We start from the raw sequence: 14,103 nt of genomic DNA, 5'->3' as shown, positions 1-14,103 counted from the left end.
CTTCAGTGTCACATGATCCTTCAGAAATCACTATTATGATGATTTGATGCTCAAGAAAACAGTTGTGCTTTTTTTTGTGGAAAACATGATACATATTTATTTTCAGGATTCTTTGATGGATAGGAAAATGTTGTAACATCATACGTTCTTTACTGTCACCTTTGACGAATTTAATGTCCTGGATGAATATAAAATGTTAATTTCATTTTTTTTTTTTATCTTACACCAAGATTTGAACAAATTAGATTTTTTAATAAAAGATAAATTATAATTTCATTAAATCCCCTTTGATATGAAAAAGCAATACAATTATAAGGTCTTCATCTCAATCTGAACTGCTTATGAATATCATCACTGAACATAAACACCTCAGAGAGAAATGTTGCATGAGATCATTGTAGAAAAACTCACTCAAATGTAACTCTGGCCAAAATATTTCACATACATCACATATCATTTGTGAGGGCCCTGCTTCACTGAAACATGAGTGTGTGTGGGTGTATAAGGTCAGGAATAATGAAAGGCAGATGTGTGTTTGTTGAAGACACATCCCAGCCCTGAAGCATGTGATCCATTATTACAGATTCTTTACAGTATTTATAATAATCCTTCCTTTCATACTCCGCGTCTGAAGAGCAATTATACAGTCAGTCATATTTATGCTGAATAGCTGGTTGTACAGCATGTCCTCCCGGTGTCTGTGTGGGATTCCTCCGGTGCACCCCACAAACCAAAGACACGCAGCATAAGCCAACTCTAATAAGGATAAAGTGGTGTGGATGATGGATGGATAGACGGATGTTGTTGTACTTTGCCATTACATTTAAGTGCACTTGGCGGAACAAACTGAAAGATGTTTAGTTATAATTGTATTTGCGTTTTGTAAAATATTAGGTCCGCTTACAGCTATGTTTGAGTGGATTCAATGCCTCGGCCTGTAAATGTCAATTGTTCATGTAAAACCGTCTTTGAGGCTTCAATTTGCTGCTTCTGCTGCCCTCTGGTGGAAGCTGAATGCAGTTACACATGAGAGACATGTGCTGCGTCTCAATTCGCCTACTTATACTACGCCCTAAGAGAATGTGTGACAGCTTTCCATTAAACCGCTATGGTATTGGTAGAGCAAGTAATTAACGCGTATAAACTCAGATGTAAGATGCAAACAATGTATTTTATTTATTGTGCTCTAATTAATAAACGTTGCTTCCAATATTGTGGTGTCTCATTCTTTGTAGTTCAAGCGTACTAATGTTAAGTCCATACCTTGCAAATACAGCGCAGAAACATTGTCCATATTCCATATGCCCTTGAACAAGCACCATTAAACTCAATCCAACACATCACAATCATAACCACGGTCAGCATGGTATTCAACAAAGTACATGGCTTAACACGGTCAAAATACTGTGCTTCCCCAATAGAGAGCCTAAGTCCCTCCCCTTCCGGTCGACCACCATGGGACCTTATTTCGGAAAAATATTGTATGGTAGTCAATGGCGAGAGACAACAAATATTTTGATCTCGTTTGAATTGTGCCCTGATTTACACATATGATGTTTGTCAATTTAAAAGATACATTTTAAAGTCAAGAAAGTCGCAGTTTGATGTAAAACTGTTGAGCTGTAAGACTGTGAAAATACGTAATTACTAAGACTACAAACCCAGAAGGCGCACATGCGACGTCATACCTTTTCTCTCAATGAATGAAGCTAACTTTACTGAAGCTAACGTCTGTCATTTTTTCTATAGTCTTACATTATAATCGTAACGTTACGCCGTCATGCCTGACTCGTGTTTTGAGCCAGAATACACACATACGAGCAACGGATCTTGTGACGTAGGCTACATAGTGTGAGACGAGAGATGTAGTTCATCGAGCGATTTTCACATACAACTAAACGTTACTCTTCTGTTTTATGACAAACTGCGACTTTCTTGACTTTCATATTTACCTTTTAAATTGACAAACATCATATGTGTAGTTCAGGGGACAGTTCAGACGGAATAAAAAGATAAGTTATCTCTCGCCATTGACTTCCATACATATTTTTTCCGAAATAAGGTCCCATGAGCCGGAAGCGGAGGGGCGGGACTTAGGCTCTCTATACACTTGTTGTCTAATTACCCATGTGCTCCTAATATATCAATGTCAGAGCGCCACCCAATGGACAAATATGTGATTGCATTAAAATGTCTCTTACACACCGGCCCCAATTGCTGATGGCAGGAAGACATAACAATTACAGAAAACATATACAGACATTATTAATCTTGTAATCACAAAACCATTGTCACCTCAATCATTTAACTCCAATAAAGGCAGATCTTTCCAACAGGTCGTTCCAAAACACTACCTTTAGTTTTAATCTCTACTGTGCGTACTAAATCTATACCATATGGAAAAGTTTAATTTATGTCTATGGTGGATATAGTAGCGTTGCAATTCCTTTCATTACCAGTAGTTCCTTCCTTTTTAAAACATGGCCTATTCAGCAGTTCTCTCAGCGTGATCATCCAAGCAACTGCAGTAAATAGTAATACAGTAATTGAATTTGGTGTACATTGTAGGATAACAATAGCTTCTGTATGATATCTTGGCTTTGATTCCGGATCTGAATTTTCCTTTAACAATGCAAAGGCCTCAATTGGCTGATCTAAAGGGTTTCTTAAAAGAGCATCCAATGATTCTTTAAAATCCACTTCATCAGAATCAAACGGCTCATCTTCCCTTTCTTCTTCCTTGACCATTTGAACGACCACACCTGACCTTATCAGAATGTCTTCATCAACTTCAACCAGTTCCTTTTGTGTCTCAACCTGGTCTTGGATTGATCCTTTTCACCTTGGGTTCTTGTTCAGAAGCTTCTGACTCTACAAGTGATTCATTCCTGTGCTGCTTCCTTGTCAAACAGGCGATCTTCCGGTGTATCCTGATACTTAGCTGACTTGTCCATTATTTTCACAAGCCTCACTTGCTCTCGTCTCTTTCTTATCCGCTATTGTTTTCATTGTTTAGACTGAATTTGAAGCAATTCCTCAAGTCTTCCAGTGGCCAGTAACGGAAGGTGTGCCAGTATCATTCCTGCTCCTCTCTAAAGTTATTAACAACCCAGCCCAATAGGGTTCTAATGGCATAGGGTCCATTACCAGCTATTTATTACCTCCCATGGCAAAGTCAATCTGGTTAGTAAGTAAAGCTAATAGCTCCAGTAAGCACATGTACGTCTCTAAAGTGGATTTACATAAACCATATGCATCTTAAAGACGCTTATTTTAAATGTCTATTTACATCTGTCAGGAAAATCTTCTATAAGTATTGCAGATGAGCACACATCACAACATGATGTTACAAATAAAATCTAAATCTAAAATAAAAATCTATTTAAATATTAAGTTAGAGTTTATTTTAATTATTGTAATTTCAGAGATATTACAACACTTTTCTGATTCTTGATTTCTGTGCATTTGCTGCAGAGCTTTTGTGGTGGAGCAGAGGATGCAAGGAAAGATGATGGCGGCATTTGTTGGGAAATAAGGATTTTACCAAAATATAAAGGAAGGTCATTTTGTTACTTTTAATACAGAAATCAAATGACATTGTGCTATTAAAATGACTGCTTTTGTATAGTTTTTGTGCATTTTTGTAGGATCTAAAATGTCTGCAGACTGGTGTGAGCACTGCAAAAAACACAACTTGAAAAAAGTTGAAATGACTGATTTTGTTGTGTTGGTTCAGCAAAAATCCATATTGTAAAAACCTTGTACAACAAAAAAAAACTTAGTACTAATTTCCCCCAGCTTTTTCTTGTTGATTCAACTTTTGTAAATAACAGTTATACGAACTGAAAATAAGTTGTCTGTGATACCAAAAAACAACGTTTAGTTGAGTCAACTTGACATTATTTGGTTTCTGGAGAGATGCAACTATTCTGTAACAAATAGTTGAGCCAATTCAAAAACATTGTCTATTGGAAACAGAAGTCCAGATGAGAGTCCAGTTAAGAATAAGGTTCAGAAGTAGATTTTTTTATTGAAAATGTTTGGTCACCATTTTGGTGATGCGCGTTTCCTTGAGTTGGGCAGTTTGACTCTTGACTTTTATGTGAGTTTATGGTCTTTGTAACAGCGTTAACAAAACACATATTTTTATGCAAAGAAAGCCATGAACAAAAATGGATAGCTGATCTAGAGAACAGCATCATAAAGGAGAATAGTTCACTATTCTTATTTGTGAAAAGTGATTATTTGTGAATAATATATTAGATCTGCTATCAAAATTTTAATGTAATAGGTCATATATTCTAAATTTTGATTTTTAACTACATTGTGATTTTTTTTTTTTTAGAAACACACACAGACATCAGGAATCAGCATATGAATCTCAACAATTGTGACATGCTTCATGCCGCAATGCATGCTGGGAGCCATGATTTTAATACTATGTTGGCTCCCAGCATGCATTGCGGCATGAAGCATGTCACCATTGTTGAGATTCATATGCTGATTCCTGATGTCTGTGTGTGTGTAAAAATAAATGTTCCCCTTATAATGTATTTAAAATCAGAATTCAGAATCTCTGATCTGCTGCAAAACATTTTTGCTGGTAAAATATTAATAAAAATCTATTTTGTTCTGAAATACGATTAGTGACTTATTCTAGTTTATTAGGCTGAAATCTTGATCATCTTGGTTTCTTTTTAGCAACAAATTATGTGTTTTGCTAAACAATGTTACAAAGACCACAAACTCACAAAAAAAGCCAAGAGTCAAACTGCCCAACCAAAGGAAACGCTCATCACCAAAAATGGTGATGACCAAATGATTTAGACAATTTTTTTTTAATTGGCTCAACTACAAAAGATTTGTTACAGAATGCATCTCTCCAGAAAACAAATAATGTCAAGTTGACTTAACTAAACGTTTTTGGTATCACAGACAACTTATTGTCAGTTCGTATAACTGTTATTTACAAATGTTGAGTCAACAAGAAAAAGCTAAGGGAAATTAGTACCAAGATTTTTTAGTTTTTGTTCAAGCTTAATTTTTTTTAAAGTATCTTTTTACATGAAACTGTATTCATGCTTGTTTTATTAAATTATATAATTTTGACTATAAAACAAGTAAAATAATTAAGTATTTGTCAGCATTTATAAATATTTTAAGTTTTCATTCTGAGGTAATATACATTTTTAAGGAATTATAATTTTTTGAGTGTAAAATCAACAGTTTTCTCCAAAGGCGAGATCTTCCATCAGCTGCCCGTCTCCTTTGTACAGACATTACAAACGCTGTAGACAACCTAGTCGAGTTACTGATGTTATGAAGAGTTAGTGCACCTGTCGCTCATATCATTTTTTATTGCAGAACTTATAGTTACATAAGATCAGGGAAAGACCATAGTTGTATCTTTAACAATGAACAATCATAATGGCAAAAAACAAACAAAAAAAAAACATAAAGATCATGGGTTTGTGAACATCATAACATGAGATTGTATACACAGGAAAAAAGAACAATGACAAGGTTAAATATCTTTAAATAGTTCTTCATAATACATAAAACATTTTTTGTTTGTTTTGTTATTTATAAGCCTAAAGGATGAAACGAGAGGTCAATTTAACAAGAAAAAGAGGAAAACATAAAGGAGATTTAAGCCACTTTTGCTTGTGGGTAATGTTTTTGGATAGAAAATAAAGAAATTAACAAAATATTCAAGAGATGATGATTTTCGGTTCTCTTAATAAAAAATTATATTGTTAAGGATAAAACTGTGGGTCACATTAGTAAGGTTTAAAATATAAGAGCCTAAATCAACCCTAAATGTATTCACAAAATAAATGGGCAGCAGTTTCTTCAACAAGACCACAAAATGAGCAAGTTTAATCAATATCAAGATATTTACAGTTAGATTAATTATACGTGTTGTTAATATCTTTTAAATGGTTGCGCTTGTGATAACACCAACATGGCAGATGTCCGGTTCACATTCATACTTATCAAGATCAGGCTATACCTACTCTTTTAGCGCTCGTTAAGTAAGTACTGAAATTAAGTATTGAGTATGCGGTTTCAAACGCAGCCTCCATGACAGTATTTCTGAAAAATACTATAGTACTCTTCTCTCTTGTTCTCAACATATATTACAGGATCATTGGCTTCCCTGAACATTTTGTGTTGGTCAGTGATCATCATGTTTGCTCTCTTACAGATGGAAAGAACCAAATCCCTGAAGAATTCATTCTTGAACACATATTTCACTGATCCTTCCTCATGTTCTATTACTCTTGCCTTGATGTAACATGTGAGTTCTTGAATGCAGCTCTTGTTGTAGCCCATCTTTGAAATGTTAAATGACTGAATTAATGTGTCTGTATGCTGAGAAACGTCTGTGACTAATGCTCTTATTTGAACTTCATCCTCTTTAGATAGAAAACTGTAAGCAAATTTCTCTGCTGATCTATAGACATTTGTTAAAAGTCCACGTGATTTTTTTACCTTTACATAATCTGAATAACTGGCCACAGAGAAAACATCTCTGCTCTCCTTCCAGTGGTCTACAGAAACACTTCCATAGGTGTCACTGAAGATCTCTCTCACATCTCTCATTATATCAATGTCTTTGATTTCAGGAGTATCTGACTTGATCTTATTCACACACTGTTCCCAAAACAAATCAAACTCTTTCTTCTGTGTTTTTTTATCTTTAGCTTTGAGTTTTAAGGCAAGTTCTTTGCTCTTTTCAAAGATTGAAAGATTGTTTTCTTGATGTTTCCATTTTTTTTCTTGGTCTCGCTGCTGAAGAATCTCGTTTAATTTCCTCTTTGTTTCTCTCATAATGTTTTCCTGAAGCTCATTGATTTTGATTTCAAATGATGTTTTCCACTGAATCAGTATATATTTATCTTTGTCTTTCTCAAAGAATTCTGACATTGATTTCTCCACTTCTTCTCTTGTCTTCTTCAGTTCTTCTTGAAGATCAGTTTCCTTAACTTCATGAATTGCTTCATTTTCTATTTGGTTGTGCAGTTTGATCTCAGTTTCCAGCATGGTTTTGCGAAGCCTCCAGGACCACTTGCTGTATTCGGTCTCCAGTTTCTTATAGGCTGAAATCTCCAGAGAATTTCTGAAGCTGAAGACAAACTGTTCATTCAGTAAAGCCTCCCAGAGATCTTTAATACGGTCTTTTAAGTCTGTCAGCATCATCCCATGTGACTTTGATGCATTGGTTTGAATAGTTTCCTTTAGCTCTTGAATGTTCTCGCAGTAGTTTGGGTTTGGTGGGGCCATCGGTGGGCTTCCTTCCCAGAGCTGAGCAAAATACTTCACATCTTTCTGAACATCAAATCTAATGACATCACTGAAACATTCTGCGTCATAGTCTTCCTCTTTAGCAGCGAGTTTTGTCATCTCATCCAGTGTCTCCTGTAGTCGTCTCTTTCCCTCCATGTTTTTCTCTCCAGCTGTGACGTCTGAGACGTTCTGATGCACAAACACACACCTGGGAGACAGATTTACCTCCTTCATCCTCAGGAAGGCCTGAACAACAGACTGAAGAACATCCTGCATCTCAGATAGGTTTTCTCCAAAAATGTTGATCAAAGTCAGATTACCAAGACCAAAAACAAATGTGGCCAGTTCATTGTCATGATGTCTTGTTGATCTTCCAGCCAGTTCTGAAGCATAAAGACCCTCAGTATCAACAACCAGAATATAGTCAAAGTTCATTTGTGTTTTCATCTCGTCTGAGACTCTGACCAGCTGCATGAAAGCTCCTCTGGTTGTTCTGCCAGCACTCACGGCAAACTGGAGTCCAAACATGGCGTTCAGCATTGTGGATTTCCCAGAGCTCTGAATCCCTAAAACTGACAGCACAAAGACTCTCTGGTCTCCCAGTTTCTGGATGAGTGCATCTAGAACAGCAGAGATCCAGACCATAGGAACATGAGCAGCATCTCCATCCATCAGCTCCAGTGGAAATCCAGAGATCATCATCTCTGCTGCAAGACTCGGGAGAGAAGAGAAGTGAAACTGCAGATCTTTCTTGTTCTTCTTCACAGATGAACATGATTCATAGATCTGACTGATCTCCCTCATGATGTGCTCCAATCCAAAGGCTGCAGCTTGAAGATCCTCAGATATCCTCTCAAGTTCTGTTTGTTCAGCTTTGAATTGTTCAGGTTTTACGTTGTTCTCTTTCAGTTTTAAAACTGTTGACCATTTTTTATCATATTTATGATGAAGAGCAGAAAGGTCAGCAGATGTATGTTCATCCATGAAGACTCTTAGCCATTTGAGAAAAAACATCTTTTCACGTTCAAAATGTGAGTTCATTGTTTTATGAAAGCGGGTCATAAACTCACTGATATCACATTCATGCTGCTGTTCACGGATTTTCTTCATTTCTGTTTTTATTCTACTTATTTCCATTTCTATATTATCTCCTTGAGGTCGATGTAGTTCTTTGTTCTTCTGACACCACTGATGCCACAGTTTCCCCTGATGAGGCAGAAATGATTTTTTGATTTCTGTCAGATCTTTCTTCTCCAGTAAAGTCATCATCTGCTGTGCTGCTTCTCTTCCTCTCCTGCAGTCTTCATCATCTTCCTCATCTACTCTGATGTCTGAGTGTTTGGACACATCTTCAAGTCTGAAAGTGGAAGATGATTCTGAGAGACAATCATTTATTGCTCTTTTGAGTTCTTCAGAGACATCTGACTGATTTCTGTCCTTCAGACCGATTTTGAATTTCCCTTTCTTCATCATCATTACAGTAGAATCATCCTCCGTAAAAAGACAAATAAGTGGCTTTCTCTTTCTGAACAGGTTTTGGATTATTGCTGCATGTCTGTCATTCCTGTCCAGTCCTGGTAGAAGAACAACATTGACTGAGGCCATTTCAGTGAGGATCTGCAGCTGTTTCTCATGATCTCCTGCATCACCGTGTAGATTACAGAACGCAACACAGTCAGCGAATTTATCCGTGTTTTTCCCAGAGGGGCAGAACCAGGCGATCTCCACCACTCCGTCCATCAGGACTCTGGTTCTGCTGCTGCCTGGGCAGTTCCTGTGGAAGAACGTGTTGTGTTTCTCATTGATCAGACTGTTCATCAGCTGAGACTTGGATGAAGACACAGAGCCAAACCTGAAGAAAGACACCATTGGAGTTTCTGCCTTGTAGACTGGCTGGGTTTGACTAATGGTTTCATTGTTGGTGTTTCTCATCTTCCAGCTCTTGTTGATTTGTCTGAATGTCCAGAGAGGAAACTCAATCTGTTGTGTGAATGGATCAGGAACAAGCATAGGCAGAGCGTACTGACACTGGGACAGTTTAGTGACCAGCATCTGCTTCAGGAAACCATCAGCACAATGAAACACGGCCATCTGAACATCCATTGAGTGGATTTGATCTGATTGGCTAGATCCTGTGTTTGACAAAGAGATGTTTTGAAGAACATAATCAAAAATATCACCCTCATCTTCAGATGAGTCATTGGTCTCTTTAACATTAATGTATCTTGCTCTGTAATCCATCATCAGTAGTTTTTGTATGAAAGTCTGAATCAGTTCCTCTTCAGCACAAGACTCATGTGACTGTAATGCATGTGCAGTTATCTGAAGAACATCTGTGGCCCTCAGTTTATTGTTTCTGTGAAGATGAAGTCTGCGATATAGATGCTCTATTTTTTCTCTTTCTGTCTTTTCCTGTTGTAATTGTTGATCTGGACTGACTCCTGCTCCAATATCCTTGTTTTCTCTCTGTTTAATAGACAAAACATCACAACATTTATTTTATCCATGCACAGCAAAATCCCCAGTGTTAAATTAACACTGCTCAGTGTTTATATGAGTCCCCAGCTAACAGACTTTTGTTATAAGAACGTTCTCCAAACGTTCAGTGTTGGTTCCGGGAATGTGAAAATGTCCAGTTTTCTTGACGTTAGAGGAGCGTGTTTTAAAAGGTACACAGCAAAAAACTGTGATTAATTGAGTGATAATTGAGCCTAATCTCTGATTTAAATTAATATTATTGATTATAGCATCACAGTGAATCTACATCATAAGATCCAGTGACGATTATAAAGAAAACGCTGAAAACCATATGCAATCAGAGAGCTGCTGTAATCAACAATATAAACATAAGTTTAGTGACTCAGGTCAAATTATGATTATTTTCAATCCAACATACCTGATAACATGAACAGGGTCCTTACATGACAACAAGATGTGTTTAGCAACTTAGCCATTGTTTAAATTCACCTAAATAGTGTTTTAGACGGCTAGCTGTCTCGCGCTGAAGTCCCGTGGGAACTCCCGTTGTAGCCGGAAAAGGTAAATAGAAGTGTGCAGGTGGGAGGAGCGTCGTGTGTGTGAAGAGTGATGATCGGAGTTGCTCACAAATGAAGAAGAAATGGTTCGTAATGTAACTATGGAGAATATAGAATATTTTGAACACATGGAAGAGGCTTTTGAGTTTGATGGTCGTCCTTATTTATTCGAACCCAAGTATACAGACGAAGAACTAGCCTCACACTCTTCAGTCAACAATACCTTTTTCCGGCTACAACGGGAGTTCCCACGGGACTTCAGCGCGAGACTACAGCTAGCCGTCTAAAACACTATTTAGGTGAATTTAAACAATGGCTAAGTTGCTAAACACATCTTGTTGTCATGTAAGGACCCTGTTCATGTTGGACAGACATTTTAATTGCATTTTGTGTCTGTTAAGAGGCACAAAAACACTCTTTATGAATATGCCCCCATAACTGCCATTTTAGCTGAGTGGGAGCTCTGGGGCCTCATTTATAACCGTTGCGTACGCACAAAACGGGGCTGAAAACATGCGTACGCCAGTTCCTGCGCAAAACGTGGGATTTATAAAGAAAAACTTGACGTGAAAATATGCGCACCTCCAAGCAAACTCTGACCCATGCGTACGCACATTTTGAAGACAAAGCAGTTTGGCGACACTGATGGTGAGTTGAGGAATTGACTGCGGATAAAGGGAATTGACCGTTCGCAAAAGCCACGCCCCTTAGTTATTGTTACTACGCCCGTCAAACAATTGAGAACCATAGCCATGGCTGGGTTGAGATCCATACATTAAGTGATTGGTTTTGGAGTAATGCAGCAGACATATCCTCCAGTGCACGACAGAAATATAGACAGAATAGCGCACGGGAGCACATGCACAAAACAGTTTTGTAAAATTATATATCAATCATTTTTATTTGATCATATATCATTTTACAAAACTGTTTTGCGCATGTGCTCCCTCGCGCGCTATTTCAGTCACAACACTGCAATCAGAGGACGCGCTGAAACCATCAACTCTCGACGCTGTTCTCTTCATTCATAACTCAGCCGACTGAGAAGGATATATTTGTGTAAATAGTTGTGCAACTGCGCGAACTTTGTTTTGAAGTTTAATGTTTGAGTTCCAGAGGAATTTGTGACTGCAGTGTTCCTGTTCAACCACATCAAAGTTTCGTAATTAGTAAGTCCGTGCTTTTTCTCTTTTTTTTCCTCTTGTTTGCTGACTGATGAGGGGCAGCAGTGCCGCAGTGAAACGGTGTTTGTACATGTAGCCTATTTTTTAATTATAGTTGCAAACAATCATAAAATACAGCAAGTTTTAAGCCCGTGCAGACCTCACTGCCATAGGCGCATCGTTTCACTATCTTGCTGAAATCGCAATGTTTGACGGAGGTCCTTCTCCTTAGTTACAGTTGCTGAGCTAGGATTGGACGAGAACCGTTCGAGGGCGGGGTTTTGCGAACGGTCAATTAACCCTTTGCAAAATGGCAAAATTAAGTTTGACATATTTCAATATTTACAAGTTGCTCATAGGTCCCAGTTACAACAAAAAATACAAACTAGAAAAAAAAGTTTGTTGAGACAAACTTTAAGCTGGCTTGAGAAAGCCGGACCAGAGAGTTTGAAGAAGTTTAAAGTAGTTTGATGTGTAAAGTAGGTTAAAGTTTGATAGATAGATAGATTAGTAAGAAAGAAAGAAAGAAAGAAAGAAAGATAGATAGATAGATTAGTAAGAAAGAAAGATAAGTTAGTTTGAAAGATAGATAGATAGATAGATAGATAGATAGATAGATAGATAGATAGATAGATAGATAGATAGATAGATAGATAGATAGATAGATTTAGAATGGTAGTGTAATTGAGTCTAGGGCTTCAGGGAGTTTAGATTTGAGTTTTTGGCTTGTACACTAATGGCCCAACCTTGTCTTGGCTCAATTTGAGCACTCTGTAATGTAAGTCTATGGGATTTTTATGATTTTTTATATACATTTTTAAGAAAACTGAAAGTCAAATCAGTTTGAAAAGATACAACACACCAAGTCAGAACAGTCTGAAGGTCTGACCCGAGTTTGGAGTTTGTAGAGTTAAAGCTCTTGGAGGAGTTACAGTTGAAAATTTTTGTGTCAGAAGAATAACATTAAATCACCATTATGGGTGCTAAAGATACATACATGCATGTTTAGTTTAAAGACATAAAAGGAACTATATGCTGAAAGTACGTAAATTTAATTTCTTTCACTTCCATTCTTAAATGGATGTAGGCCTATCACTCATTATGGTTTAAAAAACACAAATTTCCTTGCTCCTTTAATATATGCATGGCTAATGAGGTAATTTGCATTGTCTATATATGGTTGAATGTGGGCGGAGAAAGGGCGGTAAATGTTTTTTTTTTGCGTACGCAAATTATCAGGTAGGCTGTGATTTATAAAGTGAAAATTGCGTGCAGATGTGCGTACGCACGGTTTTATAAATCAGATTTTTTTTTTGCGTACGCCATTTTTGGCTTTTGTGCGTGCGTACACTTTTAGTAAGGTTCCTACGCACAGTTTTATAAATGAGGCCCCTGGGCATTAGCGGTAGCAGCTCCGTGTTGCAAGCACCAATCCGGTTCGGGTTTTCTTCTATAGACAGTACTCACAAAGGTATAACGATCAAGATTAACTTAAAAATTGCCCGGAGTTCTCCTTTAAGTGATTAATTGAGTTATGATTGAGCATTATTGAAGACACCTGATGTTAACAAACAGAATCACTGAAGGAGAAAATCGTAATTGGTATGTTACCATTATGGAGATCAGTGTGTGTTTTATTTGGGCTCTTGACCCTTATATCATCAACTAGAGTTCTTTGTTTGGCTATTATATGTGAGATATTACAGCCAGATGCTCAAATAGAAAAGGTGATATTGATGGTGTTGGTTGTGTTTTAAAATAATTTCACAATCATTTAACCTGAATCACTGAACTCATATAGAGCCCAATTTTATGAGTTACATTTACCTCCTTAATTAAAGCAGTCCTTTAAAAGCATAATGTTTTTAACTTTTACAATGTAATCCTAATATTGCTTCAAAGATATACACATGCACAACTGTTTTGTTTATTTGACATCAAGAATCAGCCTGTGAGTCTCAACAATGGTGACAATTATAAAGCATGTTGCAGTGCATTCTGGATGCCACCAATCAAATCTCATTCATGGCTCCCATCATGCATTTCTGCATGAATAAATAATGAGCTTATGATCAGAGGTGATTTGACTCTCCGCTTTTTCTTGATCTCTGTGTGTGCCTACCTGAAATACTTTTACGAAGGTTTTTTTTTTTTTGTAATTGATTTGATAATTTGGATTTAATTAAAAAGACTACAAAAGGCATACTCTACAAGGACAGTGCTATGAGGTGCCCCTAGGGACATTATTCAGAATTACCATGCATGTACTTTTCCTCTCACATACACATATGAAACCAAATTCATTCACATACTATAATGAAATGATCACACACATACAAGTGAAATGCTTTTACACACACAACTGAAACGCTCTCATACATACAACTGAAAATAGTACGCTCACACACACACAACTGAAATGCTCTCATACATACAACTGAAAATATTATGCTAACACACACACACAACTGAAACGCTCACACACACGCAACTGAAACGCTCACACACACACACAACTGAAATGCTCTCATACATACAACTGAAAATATTATGCTCACACACACACAACTGAAACGCTCACACACACACAACTGAAATGCTCACACATGCAACTG

At 37.1% G+C, this 14,103-nt stretch overlaps 1 protein-coding gene across 1 annotated transcript in view; it reads right to left on the bottom strand.

Moving 5' to 3' along the window:
* Nucleotides 1-5,344: 5,344 nt before the first annotated feature.
* LOC307001204 (interferon-induced very large GTPase 1-like) overlaps nt 5,345-14,103 on the bottom strand; it is a 41,661-nt gene continuing 32,902 nt past the window's right edge. Inside the window, exon 5 of the mRNA XM_079617423.1 lies at nt 5,345-9,756. Within this exon, the coding sequence (XP_079473549.1) occupies nt 6,070-9,756 (3,687 nt within the window). The 3' untranslated portion in view covers nt 5,345-6,069. The remainder of the gene's footprint in view (nt 9,757-14,103) is intronic.

The sequence above is a fragment of the Phoxinus phoxinus genome (assembly GCF_949152265.1).
Source record: "Phoxinus phoxinus genome assembly, chromosome: 1".
Classification (NCBI taxonomy): Eukaryota; Metazoa; Chordata; class Actinopteri; order Cypriniformes; family Leuciscidae; genus Phoxinus; species Phoxinus phoxinus.
This window is presented reverse-complemented; position numbering and strand designations above follow the sequence as displayed.